This window comes from Anomaloglossus baeobatrachus, chromosome 4 (assembly GCF_048569485.1).
Source record: "Anomaloglossus baeobatrachus isolate aAnoBae1 chromosome 4, aAnoBae1.hap1, whole genome shotgun sequence".
Taxonomy (NCBI): domain Eukaryota; kingdom Metazoa; phylum Chordata; class Amphibia; order Anura; family Aromobatidae; genus Anomaloglossus; species Anomaloglossus baeobatrachus.
In genome coordinates this window covers 314,910,083-314,932,382 of record NC_134356.1, presented here as the reverse complement: position 1 = coordinate 314,932,382, position 22,300 = coordinate 314,910,083, and the positions used below count along the sequence as shown (strand labels likewise).

The following is a 22,300-nucleotide window of genomic DNA, read 5'->3' as shown; positions in this document are numbered from 1 at the left end:
CCTAGTAATATCTGAGACACATCATGTACAGCGCCCTAGTAATATCTGAGACACATCATGTACAGCGCCCTGGTAATATCTGAGACACATCATGTACAGCGCCCTGGTAATATCTGAGACACGTCATGTACAGCGCCCTGGTAATATCTGAGACACATCATGTACAGCGCCCTAGTAATATCTGAGACACATCATGTACCGCGCCCTGGTAATATCTGAGACACATCATGTACAGCGCCCTGGTAATATCTGAGACACATCATGTACAGCGCCCTAGTAATATCTGAGACACGTCATGTATAGCGCCCTGGTAATATCTGAGATACATCATGTACAGCGTCCTGGTAATATCTGAGACATTTCATGTACAGCACCCTAGTAATATCTGAGACACGTCATGTACAGCGCCCTGGTAATATCTGAGACACTTCATGTACAGCGTCCTGGTAATATCTGAGACACATCATGTACAGCGCCCTGGTAATATCTGAGACACATCATGTACAGCGCCCTAGTAATATCTGAGACACATCATATACAGCGCCCTAGTCATATTCGAGACCCATCATGTACCGCGTCCTGGTAATATCTGAGACACATCATGTACAGCGCCCTGGTAATATCTGAGACACATCATGTACAGCGCCTTGGTAATATCTGAGACTCATCATGTACAGCGCCCTAGTAATATCTGAGACACATCATGTACAGCACCCTGGTAATATTCGAGACACATCATGTACAGCGCCCTGGTAATATCTGAGACATATCATGTATGACGCCCCTGGACTAGCTAGGGTGTCACAGGGTACTGCACTCTCTAGTCCTTGGTGCAGGACTCAACCCCTCATAGTTCTGGGTTCCCAACTTATGGTACTGCCTCTATCAGCATCCAAATCCTAACCACACCTCCCACCACACCATGTCAGGCACACCAGTGGGCTGCCTTGCTGGAATATGGCCACCCTCCTAGTGGTCAGGAAGACTGGTTGGCGGGAAGGGGAAAGTAGAGTGTTAGCCCTCAAAAAGTCAGGAACTTAAGGAGTAGTGGCTCCCTGTATGTTGGTGGTTGAGTCGCAGATGGTGGTTTGGGCCCGGAGGAGTCGGAGATCCGGTCGCAGGGTATTGAGGCTGGGTGCCTAGACCCGATCTTGGAGGACAGTCAGCATCTCAAGCCTAAAAACCGGTCTGGGACCGAAAGCACAGCGGGGTACAGGACCCTAGGTCGGGGAGTAGCTTCAGGCAACCCAGCAATTAGCCTGTGGAGGATAGTGTCTTCAAGGACTGTCCCCAAAAAGCTCAGAGATTGAGGGCAATAGCCCAACGAGGGGGATAGGGCCTTCCAATCCATGCAGCCTTCAAAAATCCCAAGCGTGAGCCCTTGAGAGCGCAGCTCCACTACCAGCAACTAGGGAGCGGGACCCGGACACCTTTAAGCCAACGGGCCACCAGAAAATTCCTAAATTGTGCACGGAGGCAGGCTCCGGATCATCCGGCAGTACCATAGGGGACGGAAACCCTACGAGCTCCACCAAGAGGGCAGCGGCACCAAGAGACTTAGTTTACCCTTGTGTCTGAGTCTGCTTTGCGGTCGCATCACCAGCAAGACTACCTGAGTGAGTACTTGGTCCTCCCCTGCTTCCCACCAGCGCTGCGCTTCCCTGCACTTCCACCATCCAGAGTCCCGGGGCCTACCCTACCCATGGAGGGAACGTCATCTGGCTGCCCCACTCCATCTTTCCTCGGGTACTCCCATCGGCAGTTGCGGTACTCCCCTTACCATGAACCACACATGGTGTCACGAACTCTAAATCCCCTGTAAATACCCCCCTTTTCATTTGATTTGGCCGCGAGCCCCCGGGTCCGGAGACCCTCAAGCCACAGCAGACCCCAGATCCGAGCGGTTCGACTACTGCAGGGGCGGCACACCTCAAATCTCTGGCGTCATGAACAGGATTTGGAGTGGGCCTACTAACCTGGGTGACTTGTGCCTTGAAAATCCAAGCGACGGTGACAAAGTTCCATTCCCGCCATTTTCCGCCATCTTTGGCGCCACAAACGCCATCTTCCCGACTAAAAGAGTGCAAAGTTGAAGCTCCGCTCCTCGTCCAGAGAGCGCAGCCGGAAGCTGGAGAGCTGGCTGCCGAAAACCATGGGGGCCTGACAGGATGTAGCAGCGGAAGTGGAGCAGAGACGCCAGGACTCTGCCCATAAAGTTCCTGGACACCGCAGAGGCAAAATGACGGCAGCAAGGGACTGGTCACTGGAGCGCGCAGCTCCTGGGACCGCAACCTGAATAGAACAAGAGACTGAGCAGCTCTGCAGGAGGATGCGGACGCAGTTCTTATACATCCTGGACCATTGGAGGGAAGAGATGAGGAGTCTGGCCGTGGCGGTGCGGGCCCGTGAGATGGAGGTCCCAAGCGAGGAGCGGGTAAGCAGCTACCCAGTCCCAGCTGACCCGGCCATTACAGGCATCCAGCCACCGTCACCTCCGCCCTCAACGGACATTTTGCGGTCGCATCAACAGCAACACTACCTGAGTGAGTACGTGGTCCTCCCCTGCTTCCCACTAGTGCTGCGCTCCCCTGCACTTCCACCATCCAGAGAGCCTACCCTACCCGTGGAGGGAACGTCATCTGGCTGCCCCACTCCATCTTTCCTCGGGTACTCCCATCAGCAGTTGCGGTACTCCCCTTACCATGAACCACACATGGTGTCACGAACTCTAAATCCCCTGTAAATACCCCCCTTTTCATTTGAAGTGGCTGCGAGCCCCCGGGTCCGGAGACCCTCAAGCCACAGCAGACCCCAGATCCAAGCGGTTCGACCACTGCAGGGGCGGCACAGCTCAAATCTCTGGCGTCATGAACAGGATTTGGAGTGGGCCTACTAACCTGGGTGACTTGTGCCTTGAAAATCCAAGCGACGGTGACAAAGTTCCATTCCCGCCATTTTCCGCCATTTTTGGCGCCACAAACGCCATCTTCCCGACTAAAAGAGTGCAAAGTTGAAGCTCCGCTCCTCGTCCAGAGAGCGCAGCCGGAAGCTGGAGAGCTGGCTGCCGAAAACCATGGGGGCCTGACAGGATGTAGCAGCGGAAGTGGAGCAGAGACGCCAGGACTCTGCCCATAAAGTTCCTGGACACCACAGAGGCAAAATGACGGCAGCAAGGGACTGGTCACTGGAGCGCGCAGCTCCTGGGACCGCGACCTGAATAGAATAAGAGACTGAGCAGCTCTGCAGGAGGATGCGGACGCAGTTCTTATACATCCTGGACCATTGGAGGGAAGACATGAGGAGTCTGGCCGTGGCGGTGCGGGCCCGTGAGATGGAGGTCCCAAGCGAGGAGCGGGTAAGCAGCTACCCAGTCCCAGCTGACCCGGCCATTACAGGCATCCAGCCACCGTCACCCCCCGCCCTCAACGGACGTTTTGCGGTCGCATCAACAGCAACACTACCTGAGTGAGTACGTGGTCCTCCCCTGCTTCCCACTAGTGCTGCGCTCCCCTGCACTTCCACCATCCAGAGAGCCTACCCTACCCGTGGAGAGAACGTCATCTGGCTGCCCCACTCCATCTTTCCTCGGGTAGTCCCATCAGCAGTTGCGGTACTCCCCTTACCATGAACCACACATGGTGTCACAAACTCTAAATCCCCTGTAAATACCCCCCTTTTCATTTGAAGTGGCCGCGAGCCCCCGGGTCCGGAGACCCTCAAGCCACAGCAGACCCCAGATCCAAGCGGTTCGACCACTGCAGGGGCGGCACAGCTCAAATCTCTGGCGTCATGAACAGGATTTGGAGTGGGCCTACTAACCTGGGTGACTTGTGCCTTGAAAATCCAAGCGACGGTGACAAAGTTCCATTCCCGTCATTTTCCGCCATCTTTGGCGCCACAAACGCCATCTTCCCGACTAAAAGAGTGCAAAGTTGAAGCTCCGCTCCTCGTCCAGAGAGCGCAGCCGGAAGCTGGAGAGCTGGCTGCCGAAAACCATGGGGGCCTGACAGGATGTAGCAGCGGAAATGGAGCAGGGACGCCAGGACTCTGCCCATAAAGTTCCTGGACACCACAGAGGCAAAATGGCGGCAGCAAGGGACTGGTCACTGGAGTGCGCAGCTCCTGGGACCGCGACCTGAATAGAACAAGAGACTGAGCAGCTCTGCAGGAGGATGCGGACGCAGTTCTTATACATCCTGGACCATTGGAGGGAAGAGATGAGAAGTCTGGCCGTGGCGGTGCGGGCCCGTGAGATGGAGGTCCCAAGCGAGGAGCGGGTAAGCAGCTACCCAGTCCCAGCTGACCCGGCCATCACAGGCATCCAACCACCGTCACCCCCGCCCTCAACGGACGTTTTGCGGTCGCATCAACAGCAACACTACCTGAGTGAGTACGTGGTCCTCCCCTGCTTCCCACTAGTGCTGCGCTCCCCTGCACTTCCACCATCCAGAGAGCCTACCCTACCCGTGGAGGGAACGTCATCTGGCTGCCCCACTACATCTTCCCTCAGGTACTCCCATCGACAGTACTCCCCTTACCGCGAACCACAGGTGGCGTCACAAACTCTAAATCCCCTGTAAATATCCCCCTTTTCATTTGAAGTGGCCGCGAACCCCAGGGTCCGAAGACGCTCGAGCCACAGCAGACCTCAGATCCGAGCAGTTCGACCGCTGCATGGGCGGCACACATGTACAGCCCCTGTTAATATCTGAGATACATCATGTACAACGCCCTGGTAATATCTGAGACACATCATGTACAGCGCCCTAGTAATATCTGAGACACATCATGTACAGTGCCCTAGTAATATCTGAGACACATCATATACAGCCCCTGGTAATATCTGAGACACATCATGTACAGCCCCTGGTAATATCTAAGACACATCATGTACAGCGCCCTGGTAATATCTGAGACACATCATGTACAGCACCCTGGTAATATCTGAGACACATCATGTACAGCGCCCTGGTAATATCTGAGACACATCATGTACAGCGCCCTGGTAATATCTAAGACACATCATGTACAGCGCCCTGGTAATATCTGAGACACATCATGTACAGCGCCCTGGTAATATCTGAGACACATCATGTACAGCGCCCTGGTAATATCTGAGACACATCATGTACAGCGCCCTGGTAATATCTGATACACACCATGTACCGCGCCCTGGTAATATCTGAGACACATCATGTACAGCGCCCTGGTAATATCTGAGACACATCATGTACAGCGCCCTGGTAATATCTGAGACACATCATGTACAGCGCCCTGGTAATATCTGAGACACATCATGTACAGCGCCCTGGTAATATCTGATACACACCATGTACCGCGCCCTGGTAATATCTGAGACACATCATGTACAGCGCCCTGGTAATATCTGAGACACATCATGTACAGCGCCCTGGTAATATCTGAGACACATCATGTACAGCGCCCTGGTAATATCTGAGACACATCATGTACAGCGCCCTAGTAATATCTGATACACACCATGTACCGTGCCCTGGTAATATCTGAGACACATCATGTACAGCGCCCTGGTAATATCTGAGACACATCATGTACAGCGCCCTGGTAATATCTGAGACACATCATGTACAGCGCCCTGGTAATATCTGAGACACATCATGTACAGCGCCCTAGTAATATCTGATACACATCATGTACAGCACCCTAGTAATATCTGAGACACATCATGTACAGCGCCCTGGTAATATCTGATACACATCATGTACCGCGCCCTAGTAATATCTGAGACACATCATGTACAGCGCCCTGGTAATATCTGAGACACATCATGTACAGCGCCCTGGTAATATCTGATACACACCATGTACCGCGCCCTGGTAATATCTGAGTCACATCATGTACAGCGCCCTAGTAATATCTGAGACACATCATGTACAGCGCCCTAGTAATATCTGAGACACATCATGTACAGCGCCCTGGTAATATCTGAGACACATCATGTACAGCGCCCTGGTAATATCTGATACACACCATGTACCGCGCCCTGGTAATATCTGAGTCACATCATGTACAGCGCTCTAGTAATATCTGAGACACATCATGTACAGCGCCCTGGTAATATCTGAGACACATCATGTACAGCGCCCTGGTAATATCTGAGACACATCATGTACAGCGGCCTGGTAATATCTGAGACACATCATGTACAGCGCCCTAGTAATATCTGAGACACATCATGTACAGCGCCCTGGTAATATCTGAGACACATCATGTACAGCGGCCTGGTAATATCTGAGACACATCATGTACAGCGCCCTAGTAATATCTGATACACACCATGTACCGCGCCCTGGTAATATCTGAGACACATCATGTACAGCGCCCTGGTAATATCTGATACACACCATGTACCGCGCCCTGGTAATATCTGAGACATTTCATGTACAGCACCCTAGTAATATCTGAGACACATCATGTACAGCGGCCTGGTAATATCTGATACACACCATGTACCGCGCCCTGGTAATATCTGAGACACATCATGTACAGCGCCCTGGTAATATCTCAGGCATCACATGTTAGCAAGGGCTTAGTGATTGTGAGATGTAAAAGATTACCCAGTGAGTAGGTCACACAGTAATTAATGCCAATGTGAAATTAATTACTAAATTGACACCAGGATGATAATGAAAGAAATGCTCTGAAAAGCCTTGGCAGCAAATGATAGCCAATCCATGAATCCAATCAAATTAGACGCTTCCATCTGACTGATTCATTGGAACCAACGCCTCTGAAATCTAGTGAGTGCTTTTAATCCTTGAAATAAAGCTTTGTGTGTAGATTTTGGATTTTCCTGCAGCTATTTTCTTTTTAGGCATAGTCTACCAGCTTGGCGGCATAATTGAGAACAATTAGATGGCTCTTCTTACACATAGTGTTGGTAAAATGAGAATATAAAAATACCGGCATATTTGCTAATTTTTCAAACATTAGTAACTCATCCTCGGTGATTTATTAGGTGTTCACTAGATATAGTGTTTATTTCTTACAGAATATTAATGCGGTAAACTTACGGGGAGTGTGCGCGCTCGTCTTGGCGACATGCTTGCTAGAAGTTATTTGGCTGTAGATAAATGGTACTTTTTATCCTTGCTAATAACTATGCTATAATTAGGAGCTCAGTATCTCAAAACACTTTAGCTCTTGCAATTCTAATTATACAAAAATACTTTCCTATTTTTATGGAAAATCGTGATGCTTGAAGTTCTCTGTAAATCAAGGAACAGAGTGTCAAACATAACAGACGAACAAGGAAATGTATAAAGAACGGGCCTGTGCAAGCTATATAAAATAAGTACAGTCAATTTTAGAACCAACTAATTGCCAATAAGAAATTGTTACAGTTTTCATTGAAATATTCCACTCACTAAGAGATCATTTTACTTAAAGGGGTTGTCCGGTTGTGTACAGTCTGTTTAAGCTTCCTCTTGTGTTAGCTTTCTGTTACTCTTTCTTATGTTAACGGGTCGGTTTTGACCCGTGTCTTAAATCACCCCTAGGATACCCTAAAAACAGTTATTTATGATCCAATTTGTTTCTTACCTCTTAGTTACCTTGTTAGGGTTTCTCCTCCATGGAAGGATTGATTTTAATATTTTTGTTGTGGCCCACTGGGCCTTTCCTTTGAGAGCATACCCTTCATTTTCAATATAAAAATATTGTCAAATGAACCTCAAGAGAATAATATAAACTTAAAAACGTTTGTTATATTATCTGACTATTACTGAAGGGTTTTAGAACACATTTCTTAAATGTAAAAAAAATATACATATATATATATTTTATATTAATAACTCTAGTAACATCTATGGTGTTACTGGTCAATTTTGACCCATATCTAACTACTTTATGAAAAAGGCAAAAAACAGATTTTTTTTTTTATAGAACTTTAATACAAATAAAAGATGAAAATTATATTAACATTAATAGCAATAATAATAAAAAGTAGCTTTTCTAGGTCAAACCACAATCAATCAAGCAAATCAAATCAACAGAAATCAAGTACTAGTTTTTAGATGCATTAGTATTTAGATGCATGTGTGGCAAAAAGTGACACTTTTTGTGTGTTCTTTGCAGAGGTATTTTTTGCAGGCGAAGCACGATGTGTTTCTCTTTCTGTCCTTATTGCTAGGGCAGATCTGACACCTTTTTCTTTTAGAATCAGGTGGTCTCACTGGGGTTGTGGCTGTTGTGGTTGATGTTGAGGCAGGGCTGGTTGAGGAGGATGCTGGTGATGATGCTCTTTGTGTTGCTGTGGGAGAAGCACTTGTTGAGCTCTGGAGTTGTCGGACCAAGGCTGTAGCGGCTGGGTCTCGGGGCACTCGTTCCCTTTGGTCAATGTGCGCCTTGACAAGGGATCTTCCTAGTTCCTCAAGAAACATCCTCCGCTTGTTTTTTTTCTTTGAATTCCATCCTTCGGGAATGTGGGTCCACAACACAAATGCATTGTATGCTGACACATCAAAGATGTTTGAAAATACAACCATTGGCCATCTCCTAGTCATTCGCTGGCAAGTGTAGGTGGCAGTCAGCTTGTCCAGGTTGTCCACTCCTCCTTTGTTTTTGTTATAGTCCAGGATAATTCTGGGCTTTTTGTCACTTCCTGATGACACAGCTGCATCTCTGTGAAGTGTGGACATCAGTACCACATGCCGTCGTTTTTTGGGGCAGTATGAAACAGCAGTGTTGGTGTCTGTAAAAACAAACTTTGAGGAAAGTGGAGCCCTGTCCTTAATCTGCAACAATTCAGCGGGCAGCTCAGGTTTGTTTTTTTTCACTGTGCCCACCATGGTGATTTTCCTCCTGAGAAGTTCTTGTCCAAGGTCATAGCTGGTAAAAAAAATGTCACAAGTAATGTTGTGACCCTGCAGTCCAGTAGTCATATCGAGGACTACACGTTTTCTTTGTTTTTTTTTTCAGGTATGCCGCTTGCAGACTTGCCTGTGTAAATCTGTAGATTCCATGCATAGCTAGTTTTTGCATCACAGGCTACCCAGATTTTTATGCTGTATTTGCCTGGCTTACTTGGCACGTATTGCTGGAAGGGGCATTTTCCGCGCAAAGGGAGAAAACATTCGTCTACTATCACCTCTGGCCCTGGGTTGAACATCAGTGGAAGGAGCTGCACCCATTTCTCCCAAACATCCCTGATGGGAGCAAGTTTGTCAGATTTTGTTCTGTTGTCTCTGTTGTCCAATCTGAGGACTCTTGATATCATTTGAAACTTTTGAAGTGACATTGTTGCCCGGAAAATATTCCTGCCTGTCGATGTGTCCCAGAGACTACCAGTGGCCTCATTGCAGGATTTGTACACTCCAGCAAGGAGAAGAACACCAATGTAGGCATCCAGGTCATCATCATGAAAATCATTCTACATGTTGCCGTGGACGTTTTTTCCTTCAAGGTTTGTCATAGCAATAATGACTTTTTTTTATTGACAATGGCATAAACAGATCAAAACATGTCTTGATGTCACTTACTCTTGTCACAGCAAACCTTGTGATCCCAGGGGTCATTTTATGACATTTGCAGCATCTGCCCTGCCATGTACATCTGGAGGTACTGAGCTCCAACTGATCTTGCCACTTTTGGATTTGAATCTTTCAGCGGGAGCAGCTTCAGCACCGGTGACCTCCTCATCAGACTGATCAGAACTGTCTGTGTCTTCCGGTTGATACTCCACATCATCTTCCTCCTCAGAAACCTGTTCATCTGTATCACTTTGCTGCTGTGTGTCCTCTGATTCATTATCATCCAAGATATAATCCAGAATTTGGCTTGCATCTAATCTTCTTCTCATTGTTGCATGGTGTAAACTGAAGATGTATACTCTGCAAAGTACCAACTGTAAGCTGATTTGGCCATACATGCCTGGACATGTCCCTTACTCAAGTAGTTGGAGGTAGAGCTGGCTGTGGGCTGTTGGTTTATATTGTGTTTGTGAGTTCAGTTTTGGGACTTATTATTGTTTTTTTTACTCTTATATTAGACCTGGGTCGAAATTGACCCCAACAACACAAATGTTATAATTTTAATAAGAGCATTTTACAATTTAGTAAAATAGTTTTATTTTATTGTATTTTGTTTAAAAATAAGTTCCAGAAAAAGTCAAAACGTCTTGATGCAATAAACAAATATATGTAGAATTTGTATACATTTAAAACCTAAAACGGGTCGGTCACGACCCTAACACTAGAGGAAGGTTATTAATAGAGTTTTCCCACAAAAGTATATTTTAATCAATAGATCTTGGAACAATAATAAGTTCCACAATTGGAATTGTTAGTTTTTTTTTATCCAGTGCTGAGATAATCTTATAATTGTGCCTCTGCTGTGTACTGTGCAATTGCTGTGTCTGAATGTACAGTAACATGGTAACTAATACCTACATGTTCAATACCACAGCTCCTGGGCAGGGGAGGAAGCAAGAGAGTATGCAGATAGGACAGCAATGGATCACAGCTGATTTTTTCTGTGAGATAAAACGTCCCAAAACAACAGCAAATGCTGTACCTCACAGAAAGAACAACATAGAATCACTGCTGATTCTTTCTGTGAGGTAAAGCATTTGCTGTTGTTTTGGGACATGCTTTACCTCACAGAAAGGACAACATAGAATCACTGCTGATTCTTTCTGTCTACTTTCTTTTTCTTCTCCTATACAGTCAGACATGGCCACTACACAAAACATAGCAGGGACACATTTATAAGATTATCTCACCGCAAGAACATTTTTTGAACACCTCCAATTGTGAAACTTCTTGTTATTACAAGATCTATTAATTAAAATGTACTTTGTGCATGTGACAACCCCTACAATGACAAAGCTGCATCTCCAAAACTGAGTGGGACTGTCACGGTTCCGCCTCCCCGTCCACATGGCTAGGGTGCGGAGCCTTCTCCCGGGCCACACTTCCGGAGCTTGGATGCTTTAAAAACTGACATCTCCAGTGAACCAGCACCGGCTATAAGCTTAGCGCTGCTTTGCCTGTGATTGCTGGTCCTGTAAGTGTTATCGTGATCCTTCTGTGCCTGTGCCCCCATGCCCTGTCTGTGTTCCGTCCCCTAGTAGTCCCCCCATTCCTCTGTCCCCTCTACTACCTCCCAACTCGGTTGCTTCCTCTGGTACTGACCTCGGCCTGACCTCGACTCCGCTTCTGCTCTTTCCTCCGGTCCTCCTTCTGCCCGTACTGTGCTTGACCTGGCCCGCCTGACCATTCCTCGCATGCCCCGCAGCTCTGCTCTCCAGCTGTGCTGTGAGGCAGTGTTTGAGCACACACTGTGTATCTACTTCCTGGTTCTTGTTGCTCTGTGTAGTGTCTTCTGCTGCAGAGCTCCAGCTCCCCCTGGTGGCAGCATGACAGGGACTAGATTGTGATCTTTGTTTAGAATATAATCTGCTAAAGTGGTGAATTTGACATGGCAGTAAGGTAAAACCTGACAATGATATATGCAATTATTTTACATTCCCTAAATGACGTGGTACAGGCACAACATTTATAATGGTTGTGCTGTTTGTCTTCTGAAGTTTATATTTGATCACAAAACTTTTTTGTTTTCATCCATTAATAATAGTTTTACACCTATAACAAAACAACACAATGCTGTCACTTCTGTCGGAAGACAAAATTAGAGCATTCTCCAACATAGCACAACAATTTCTTAAAGATACTATCTTCAGAATTGTTTTCTTTTTCCTGTAAACCTTCAATACATTTTTTTGAAATTTAATGTCAGGGCTGTGGAGATAGATTTGTGGAGTCGGAGTCTGCTTTGGTTGGAGTTAGTGTTATGCTAAAAATATTTACATGATGATGATATAATTTTACTACTGTAAATTAGTTTTTAATTGTTGTATATTTGCCATTTATGAAGGAGTTGGCATTGAGACTGGATTTGGACTCTAGAAATATAGAGTAGTTAGAGCTTGGCTCACCAACTCCACAGCCGTAAGCAATGTTATGGTATATCGCTTGCAATTGCAGTAACATTGTGACTGGTGATGGTTTGACCTATAAGATTAGATGTGTATTATTAGTAAATTGTATATCATGCAAATCATTCCTAATATCTGATTTTTCTTACAGTTGAAAACAGAACAATTAAAGGTGGGGAACAGAAGCATTTGGTAACTCTTCATACTCAACTTCATCCAAAATGTGGCCTGTTGTAACGCAACTTTTATTGTACATATTCTTCTGCCGGGCAGGTAAGTGACATTGTTAGATATAATGCACGATCTTTCATGTGGAATTTTTCTTTAAAGGATCTGTCAGCAGGAGTTCACACCCAAAACTATTTCCACGCTCATGCAACTCTTTTAGAGACAAGTTCAGCAGCACCATTACCTGCCCAGTGCGTTCCACCGTTACTGAGAAATCAGTGTTTCAATTAATATGCAAATATGGCTGAAGGAATATGGTAGATCTGAAGCCTTGGTTGCTACAGCACTTTTCCCCTCCTAGTGCCATCTCCTCCTCATGCGTGACCGATGGATCCGTTACCTGAAAGTGTAGGCAGGAGAAGGCGGGGAATAGAGCTGGAGTGACAGAGGCTTCACATCTACACATAGCTTTTCAAACTTATTTGCATATCAATTCAAACTCTGTTTTCTCAGTAATGGAGGAACAGACTGGCCATGAAAACGTGTTGCTGGACTTGTTTTTGAAATAGATTAATGCGTGTATGAATAATTTTGAGGTGAAATCCTGCTGACAGATTCTCTTTAAAGGGAACCTGTCAGCCAAGTGCAATATGCACCCAGAACCACGAGCAGTTCTGGGTACATATTACTAATCCCTGTATACACTAGCATAGATAAAGAGATCTGTAGAAAATTTATTTCTCAAGATCTTTTACCGTATGCTAATGAGATCGGAGACTAGTCCCTAGGGCGTTAGTTCCCCTGGCTAGCAGGCTCTATTAGCATGTTAGTACACCCCTGTGGGTGTGCTAACATGCTAATGAATACGCAGCATCAGAGGATGATCTCACTCACCTTTCCGCCGCCATAGCTGCCTGACGTTGGATTTCGGCTCAGTGCGCTTGACCCCAGAACTTGGGTCATGCGCACTACTTCAGTTTGAAGCCAGGACATGTACACCTAGCTTCATAGTGCGCATGACCCAAACTTCGGGGTCATGCGCACTGAGCCGAAATCCCCTGTCAGATGCGATGATGGCGGCGGAGAGATGGGTGAGATTATCCTCTGACACTGCACATTCATTAGTATGTTAGCACACCCACAGGGGAGTACTAACATGCTAATGGAGCCGACTGGCCAGGGAACTAACACCCAGGGGACTAGTCCCTAAACTCATTAGCATACAGTAAAATATCTTTAGAAATACTTTCTAAAGATCTCTTTATCTATGCCAGTGTATACAGGGACAGTTAGACAGGGATTAGGCTACTTTCACACATCCGGTTTGAGCACTGCGGCTCAATCCGGCTGTGAAAACTATGCAACGGATGCGGCGAAAACACCGCATCCTTTGCATAAGTTTTTACATGCGGCCCGTCCGGTTTTTTCCAGTTGCGGCATGCTACTGAGCATGCGCAGTGGAAAAAAACGCATGCGGCGAGCGGATGCGTTTTTTTCCGCATCGCGCCGCATCCGGCCTCCATAGGTATGCATTGAAAAATGCGCCGCAGCGGCCGGATGCGGCGCGATGCGGTGTTTTTTGCCGGAGCAAAAAACGTTGCAGGGAACGTTCGATCCGGCCGCGGCATCGGCTAAATCTGCCGCATGCGGCAAAAACCGGACCGAACGCAAGCCCCTGCGGCACAATACGGCACTAATGTAAGTCTATGCAAAAAAACCCGCAACCGGCGTTACAAAAGCCGGTTGCGGTTTTTCTGCAGAACGCCGTATTGTGCCGCAGAGCAAAAATCCGGATGTGTGAAAGTAGCCTTAGCAATATACACCCAGAACTGCTCGTGGTACTGGTTGCATATTGCACCTGACAGGTTCCCTTTAAGGAGCATAGCACTAGTGCATGTTATAGTTCCAAACAGTCTTGTTAGCAGTATAATAAAGTAGTGACTTAAGCAAAGTCTCTATTTAACTATAGTGTATAAACTTTACTACTATTGCAGCTTTTTATTAAAATAATGCAAAATTGTACACTTTTTGTTCGCTTAGCTATTTTTTGGTGATGCCAAATTGGACATATTCAAATGAATGTAGCCTAATCAAAGAAATAGCATGCATATTATTTTTATGTATCAGGGTACGTTTTATATTTTAGAAGACAGCTTCAACGTATAGCTCTTTAACCAGTTCCTAACTTGTCCATTTTCCCTCTTCATCACATTTTGGGGCTTTATTGTAAATGCACTTTTCATGTCTCTAAGAATTTTCTGCCATGGATATTCAAATAGTATTTGCCTCTTTTTTCACGATATACGGAGCTTATTTTATGACATTTGTATTCCATTATTTTTTTTTATTGCTGGTATTGGGGAAAATGAAAAGAAAAATATTAAATATGTGTCTAAGTTTCCCTGTTTTTATTTTTCATTTTTTTTTATCTGAAAGAAGAAATTCAGCAGTGCTGAAGAATGTAGAGCCCCATACGGAGGAATAAGCTAAAACTTCATGTTTATTTCTTCATGTACAAAATGTACATACAGCAGTCAGACTTGACTGTAAAAACAACAGGGTTATAAACCAACGCATTTCAACTTCAGCTAAGTCTTTATCACCTGAAGTAGAAACGCGTTGGTTTATAACCCTGTTGTTTTTATGGCCAACTCTTGACTGCTGGATGTACATTTTTTATATGAAGAAATATACATAAAGTTTTAACTTATTCCTCCGTATGGGGTTCTACATTTTTTGGCAGCGCTGGATTTCTTTTGCTTTCGGATTGCGTATTTGCCTATTTGCCCAGGCAATTCTGTGGCGTGTGGAGCACTCAGGTATGTATTAACAAGTGAGCTGACGCTTCTTTTTCATTTTTTTGTAATGACCACGAAGGGCCACTAAAAAATGTTTTAATTGTGTTCCCATTTTTATAGAAATTCTAAAATTATATATAGAATTTTTTTTTCAATGGGATGGAGCTAGAAAAAGCAATTCCGTTTGACTGTATTTTTTAGTTTTGTTTTATTTATTTATGCTTTTTTTTTCTATGTTTATTTTTTTCATTTATTTTATGCACTGTACCACCCCATGAGATATTAAAAACATTTCAGGTCATTTTAACATATTAGCATGTTCTATTTATTGCTGAATTACCTTGGAACTGGGGCTGATATGTTAACCCCAGTTATAGGGGAATTTTAGCCTCTTGCTTGCATAGGAGAGCTGATGGGGTCTCCTTGAGACCAGCAGCTCTTGTGCCCTCCCTACACCCAATAATTACATGGTCACTGGGTCTCAAAAAGGGAGCACGATTAGTCTTTCCTAATCTGTATTGCTGGTTAGTGCTGGTTCAATGCTGTGTTACAGCATGGAGAAGGTAAACATGATAATATATTCTCATTGAAGTCTGGTTGTGTGTGACAGCTATCTTCCCACCCTACAGCTTTTCGATTTTGATCAATCTGCCTACGCTCCATTGACATGTCAATGCAAAGCAATTTGTGAACTTCCTGGACGTTTACACTCTGAGGACTGTCCATAAGTAGTTAAAAAGTAGCCATCATTTTAGTTTCAAATAATTTTAATAGTTTCATATGTACGATTAATTTATGAAACAATTTTCAAATGACGACCACGAGAAACTCAAACCATGAAAATTTTGTCCAGCCTACAAACGCAACGCAATCCCAAAAACGTCAAGACGCTGTGTAAAATGAAAAGAAAACAAGAATACATTGATTTGGAAAGATCTTATAGCCATATTTTATTCACAATAGAACATAGAGCACAGATCAGAAAGGGCTAGTTAGACATTTTTCCATTTTATTTGAAAAAAATAAACTCATTGATATATTGATGGCTGCGAAACATCTATAAAAATTTGGGAGAGAACTATTGTCTACCATTGTCTAGCAACATTTCTTCTTTTCACAACAGTCTGTAAATGTATAGGAAGTGAGGAAACTAATGCTGGAGTTTTGGGATAGAAATCTTGTTCCATTCTTTTCTGATGTTGAATTCTACCTGCTCAACAGTCCTGGGATTTCTTTGCTGGATTTTTCTTTCAAAATGGTCCAAATGTTTTCTATTGAAGATAGGTTTGGTAGCCTAGGTTGTTCTAAAACCTCTACTTAATACTTAGAATTGATAGTAGCTTTCAAGAATGTGCAAGCTACCAATGCCATGGGCACTAATTCAGCCCCATACCATTAAAGATTCAGGCTTTTGAACCATGCACTGATAACATGCTGGATGGTCCCTCTGCTCTTGAGTCCGCAGGACATGGTGTCCCTGGTTTCCATAAAGAATTTCAAATTTTGGTTCATCAGACCACAGACCATTTTTCCATTTTGCCTCAGTCTGTTTTAGAGGACCTTGGTCCAGAAAAGATGGCAGCGTTTTTGGATTGTATTTATATATAGTGCCTTGCAAAAGTATTCTGCCCCCTTGAATTTTTCAACCTTTTCCCACATTTCAGGCTTCAAACGTAAAGATAAAAAATGTAAATTCTATGGTGAAGAATCAACAACAAGTGGGACACAATTGTGAAGGTGAACGAAAATTATTACTTATTTTAAATTTTGAAAAAAATAAACTGAAAATTGGGGCGTGCAATATTATTTGGTCCCTTTACTTTCAGTGCAGCAAACTCACTCCAGAAGTTCAATGAGGATCTCTGAATGATCCAATGTTGTCCTAAATGACTGATGATGATAAATATAATCCACCTGTGTGTAATCAAGTCTCCATATAAATGTACCTGCTCTGTGAAAGTTTCAGTGTTCTGTTTAAAGCACAGAGAGCATGATGGAGACCAAGGAACACAACAGGCAGGTCCGTGATACTGTTGTGGAGAAGTTTAAAACTGGATTTGGTTGCAAAAAGATTTCCAAAACTTTAAACATCCTAAGAAGCACTGTGCAAGCGATCATATTGAAATGGAAGGAGTATTATACCACTGCAAATCTACCAAGACCCGGCCGTTCCTCAAAAATTTCATGTCAGACAAGGAGATCAGATCAGAGATGCAGCCAAGAAGCCCATGATCACTCTGGAAGAACTGCAGAGATCTACAGCTGAGGTGGGAGAGTCTGTCCATAGGACAACAATTAGTCGTACACTGCACAAATCTGGCGTTTATGGAAGAGTGACAAGAAGAAAGCCATTTCTCAAAGATTTCCATAAAAAGTGTCGTTTAAAGTTTGACACAAGCCACCTGGGAGACACTCCAAACATGTGAAAGAAAGAGCTCCGATCAGATGAAACCAAAATTGAACTTTTTGGGCACAATGCCAAACGATATGTTTGGCGTAAAAGCAACACAGCTCATCACCCTGAACACACCATTCCCACTGTAAAACATGGTGGTGGCAGCATCATGGTTTGGGCCTGCTTTGCTTCAGCAGGGACAGGAAAGATGGTTAAAATTGATGGGAAGATGGATGGAGCCAAATACAGGACCATTCTTGAAGAAAACCTGTTGGAGTCTGCAAAAGACCTGAGACTGGGACAGAGATTTGTCTTTCAACAAGACAATGATCCAAAACATAAAGCAAAATCTACAATGGAATTGTTCACAAATAAACGTATCCAGGTGTTAGAATGGCCAAGTCAAAGTCCAAGCCTGAATCCAATCGAGAATCTGTGGAAGGAGCTGAAAACTGCTGTTCACAAACACTCTCCATCCAACCTCACTCAGCTCGAGCTATTTGCAAAGGAAGAATTGGCAAGAATTTCAGTCTCTCGATGTGCAAAGCTGATAGAGACATACCCCAAGCGACTTGCAGATGTAATCGCAGCAAAAGGTAGCACTACAAAGTATTAACTTAAAGGATCCGAATAATGTTGCACACCTCAATTTTCAGTTTTTTATTTTTAACAAAAATGTAAAATAAGCAATAAATATCATTCACCTTCACAATTGTGTCCCACTTGTTGTTGATTCTTCACCATAGAATTTAAAAAAATTATCTATATGTTTGAAGCCTGAAATGTGGGAAAAGGTTGAAAAATTCAAGGGGGCCAAATACTTTTGCAAGGCACTGTATGGGTTTTTCTTTTCATGATAGAGCTTTAACTTCCATTGTGGATTACACGGCAAACTGAGTTAACAGACAGTGATTTCTGGAAGTATTCCAGAGCTCATGCAGTGATTTGTAAAACTAAATTATGCTTGTTTTCAATGCTGTGTTGACAGAGTGCCTGTAGATCCCAAGCATCCATTACTGGCAGTCAGCCTTGTACCTTATGCTGATGGATTTCTCAAGAATCTCTAGATCTTTTGATGATATTATATACAGTTGATGGTGGGATATTCCAAGTCTTTGCAATTTTACATTGAGTAAAATTTTTCTAAAATTGTTCCACATTGTTTAGATGCAGTTGTTCACAGATAGGTGATTCTCTGACCATCTTTGCTTCTGAGAGACTCTGCCTCTCTAGCTTGCTCTTTTTATACACAGTCATGTGACTTACTTGAATTCTGACCCTCCAGCTGATGCTCATTAGTACCACTTAGGGCATGTTGATAAAAGCTGAAGGGAAAAAGCTCAATAGGGTCTTACCCAACGGACATACAGTATAAGAGTAATAAGGGAATGTGCTCACCTTATGGGGTTGTGTATCACACAACCAGAACTAAAGCATGTAATCAGCTGCTGCAGAGTCCACGTGCTGAAGAAGCAGATCAGGAACAAAGTGGAACTGTGACTGCGCTGCTGAAGATATGATATAAATACAGGTTGAATAAAACTATCTTTATTAAATTTTCCTGGATTTATGTCCTATTTTCAGCAGCGCAGTAACAGATCCACATCCACTTCGTTCCTGCTTCTGCTTCACTGATTGCACTTTTTCCCCTTTTTTCACGTGTTTTTTCCCAAGCACCTTTTTGCTTAAAACCCCCCAAAGCATTTTACGTACTACAAAAGTGAATGAGGTTTCTGAAATGTCTTGTACATGCTGCTTAAATTTTCCTTACAGACTGGAAGCAGTTTCAGATCTGCAGTATGTCCATTCTTTAAGTATTTTTGAATGTGAAAAAAAGCATCAAAGACTCATAAAGAAACATAAAAAATCATTCATGTGTTAAGCAGCGTTTTTTCTGCCAGATTTTTCTGCTGCAAATACTGAATATGTGGACATACTACTTTTCTAGTTTTTTTGTTAGCACCTTTTAAGTTTTTTGAGACGTGTTGCTGCCATCAATGTCTAAATGAGAAAATATCTTCAAATTAAATAGAAACTGTCTAACTTTCATCTTCTGATCTGTGTTCTTTGTTCTGTTGTGAATAAAATATGGCTGTATGAAACAGCGTCCCAACTTTTTGAGAATTGGGGTTTTACTATAGTTCCATTATGTTTTAGAACTATAGTGTCTTGCAAAAGTATTCATCCCCTTGGCATTTTTCGTGTTTTGCTACCTCACAATCTGGTATTTTACATATTTTTGAGGGTTTACGTTGCTTGAAATAAAGAACATGGCTACATGGCTACAACTGTGGACATTTATTTTTCTTTTTATTGTGAAGCAAACAGCAAATAGGACAAAATAACTGAAAACTTCAGTTAACTATCCACCCCCTAAATTCAGTACTGTATATGGTAACTGAGTAGGTTAATATATTTTCTTATACCCATTATCATCAATTCTGTATAACTTTTAACTTGTTGTGGAATTAGGAGCCCAGTGGGTGGTGTGACTTCAAGATTCACGGTCTTCTTTACAGAGCATGCATGCAGAGAAGTCTGACAGTTACAGAGTTAGGGGTACTTTGCACACTGCGACATCGCTAGCCGATTGTAGCAATGCCGAGCGCGATAGTCCCCGCCCCCGTCGCAGATGCGATATCTTGTGATAGCTGCTGTAGTGAACATTATCGCTACGGCAGCTTCACACGCACTTACCTGCCCTGCGACGTCACTCTGGCTGGCGACCCGCCTCCTTCCTAAGGGGGCGGGTCGTGTGACATCACACGGCAGGCAGCCAATAGAAGCGGAGGGGCGGAGATGAGCGGGACGTAAACATCCCACCCACCTCCTTCCTTCCTCATTGCAGGCGGGACGCAGGTAAGGAGAAGTTCCTCGCTCCTGCGGCTTCATACACAGCGATGTGTGCTGCCGCAGGAACAAGGAACAACATCATACCTGTCGCTGCAGCGAAATTATGGAAATGACTGACACAACACAGATCAACGCTTTTGCGATCGTTTATCGGTGCTTCTAGGCTTTACTCGTTGCGACGTCGTTACCGGCGCCGGATGTGTGTCACTTTCGATTTGACCCAGACGAGATCGCAGTAGCGATGTCGCAACGTGCAAAGTACCCCTAAGACCACCCATTGGACTCCTTTGCAGAGACTTAGCAAAGATGTTAACTGAAGAAATACAAGTTTTAGTGAATATTTTCCTGCACACTATATATCACAGTTCAATATATCTGGTCCCCTTTAGATAATTCTCATCTAAATAAGGAGAGATTCTAATTTTGACCTTGCATAGTGAGCGATGAGAGCATCTAAAAAGAGTATTCTGGAAGACTCAGCACAATCTCATATTACATGGATAGCCCATTGATTTTTTTGGCTACTGTGTAATACTTTAATCATCCTCTAGTGGTGCTGCAGAGAAACACTAAAGCATTGAGAATCCTTGAGAAAGAGATTATCCCAAGCAGACAATCCCTTAAAAGGAGCCACAGACACAGCACAGAGGGACAGGAACAGCAAGGAGGCACAGACATAGCAGGGAAGGACAGACAGCAGAGAGGGAGTGACCCATCAGGGAGGAACAGACATAACAGGGAAGGACTGACAGCAGAGAGAGATTGACCCAGCAGGGAGGGACTGACCCAGCAGGGAGGGACAGATAGCAAAGAGGGACAGACAGCAGGGAGGCATAGACACAGCAAGGAGTGATAGACACAGTAGGAAGGGACATACACAGCAAGAAGGGACATATACAGCAGGGAGGGACAGACACATCAGTGAGGGACTGAGCCAGCAGAGAGGGACTGAGCCAGCAGGGAGAGACAGACATAGCAAGGAAGGACAGACATAATAGGGAGGCACAGACACAGCAAGAGGGGCAGACAGCAGAAAGGGACTGACCCAGCAGGGAGGGACAGATAGCAAAGAGGGACAGACAGCAGGGAGGCATAGACACAGCAAGGAGTGATAGACACAGTAGGAAGGGACATACACAGCAAGAAGGGACATATACAGCAGGGAGGGACAGACACATCAGTGAGGGACTGAGCCAGCAGAGAGGGACTGAGCCAGCAGGGAGAGACAGACATAGCAAGGAAGGACAGACATAATAGGGAGGCACAGACACAGCAAGAGGGGCAGACAGCAGAAAGGGATTGACCCAGCAGGGAGGGACTGACCCAGCAGCGAGGGACTGAACCAGCAGGGAGGGACAGATAGCAGGGAGGGACTGACCCAGCAGTGAGGGACAGACAGCAGGGAGGGACTGGCCCAGAAGGGAGGGATAGACACAGAAGGGAGGGATAGACACAGCAGGGAGGGATAGACACATCAGGGAGGGACAGACATGACAGGGATGGACAGACACAGCAGGGATGGACAGACACAGCATGGAGGGACAGACACAGCATGGAGGGACAGACACAGCAGGGAGGGACAGACACAGCAGGGAGGGATAGACACAGCAGGGAGGAATAGACACAGCAGGGTGGGATAGACACAGCAGGGTGGGATAGACACAGCAGAGAGGAACAAACACAGCAGGGAAGAACAGACAGCTGAGAGGGAGTGACCCAGCAAGGAGGGACTGACCCAGCAGGGAGGGAGAGATAGCATGGTGGGACAGACAGCAGGGAGGTATAGACACAGCAAGGAGTGACAGACACAGCAAGGAGTGACAGACACAGCAGGAAGGGACATACACAGCAGGAAGGAACATACACAGCAGGGAGGGACAGACACATCAGAGAAGGACTGACCCAGCAGAGAGGGACTGACCCAGCAGGGAGAGACAGACATAGCAGGGAAAGACAGATAGCATAGAGGGACAGACAGCAGGGAGGGATAGACACAGCAAGGAGTGACAGACACAGTAGGAAGGGACATACACAGCAAGAAGGGACATATACAGCAGGGTGGGACAGACACATCAGAGAGGGACTGACCCAGCAGAGAGGGACTGACCCAGC

General features: G+C 44.9%; 1 protein-coding gene across 2 annotated transcripts in view; it reads left to right on the top strand.

Annotated features, from left to right (window-relative positions):
• The window catches only part of CNTN1 (contactin 1), a 308,991-nt gene that overhangs the window by 157,353 nt on the left and 129,338 nt on the right, over positions 1-22,300 (top strand). For both annotated transcript variants that reach the window (XM_075344989.1, XM_075344990.1), the window contains one exon: positions 12,126-12,247. In XM_075344989.1, coding sequence (XP_075201104.1) covers positions 12,196-12,247 — 52 coding nt within the window. In that variant the 5' untranslated portion in view covers positions 12,126-12,195. The remainder of the gene's footprint in view (positions 1-12,125; positions 12,248-22,300) is intronic.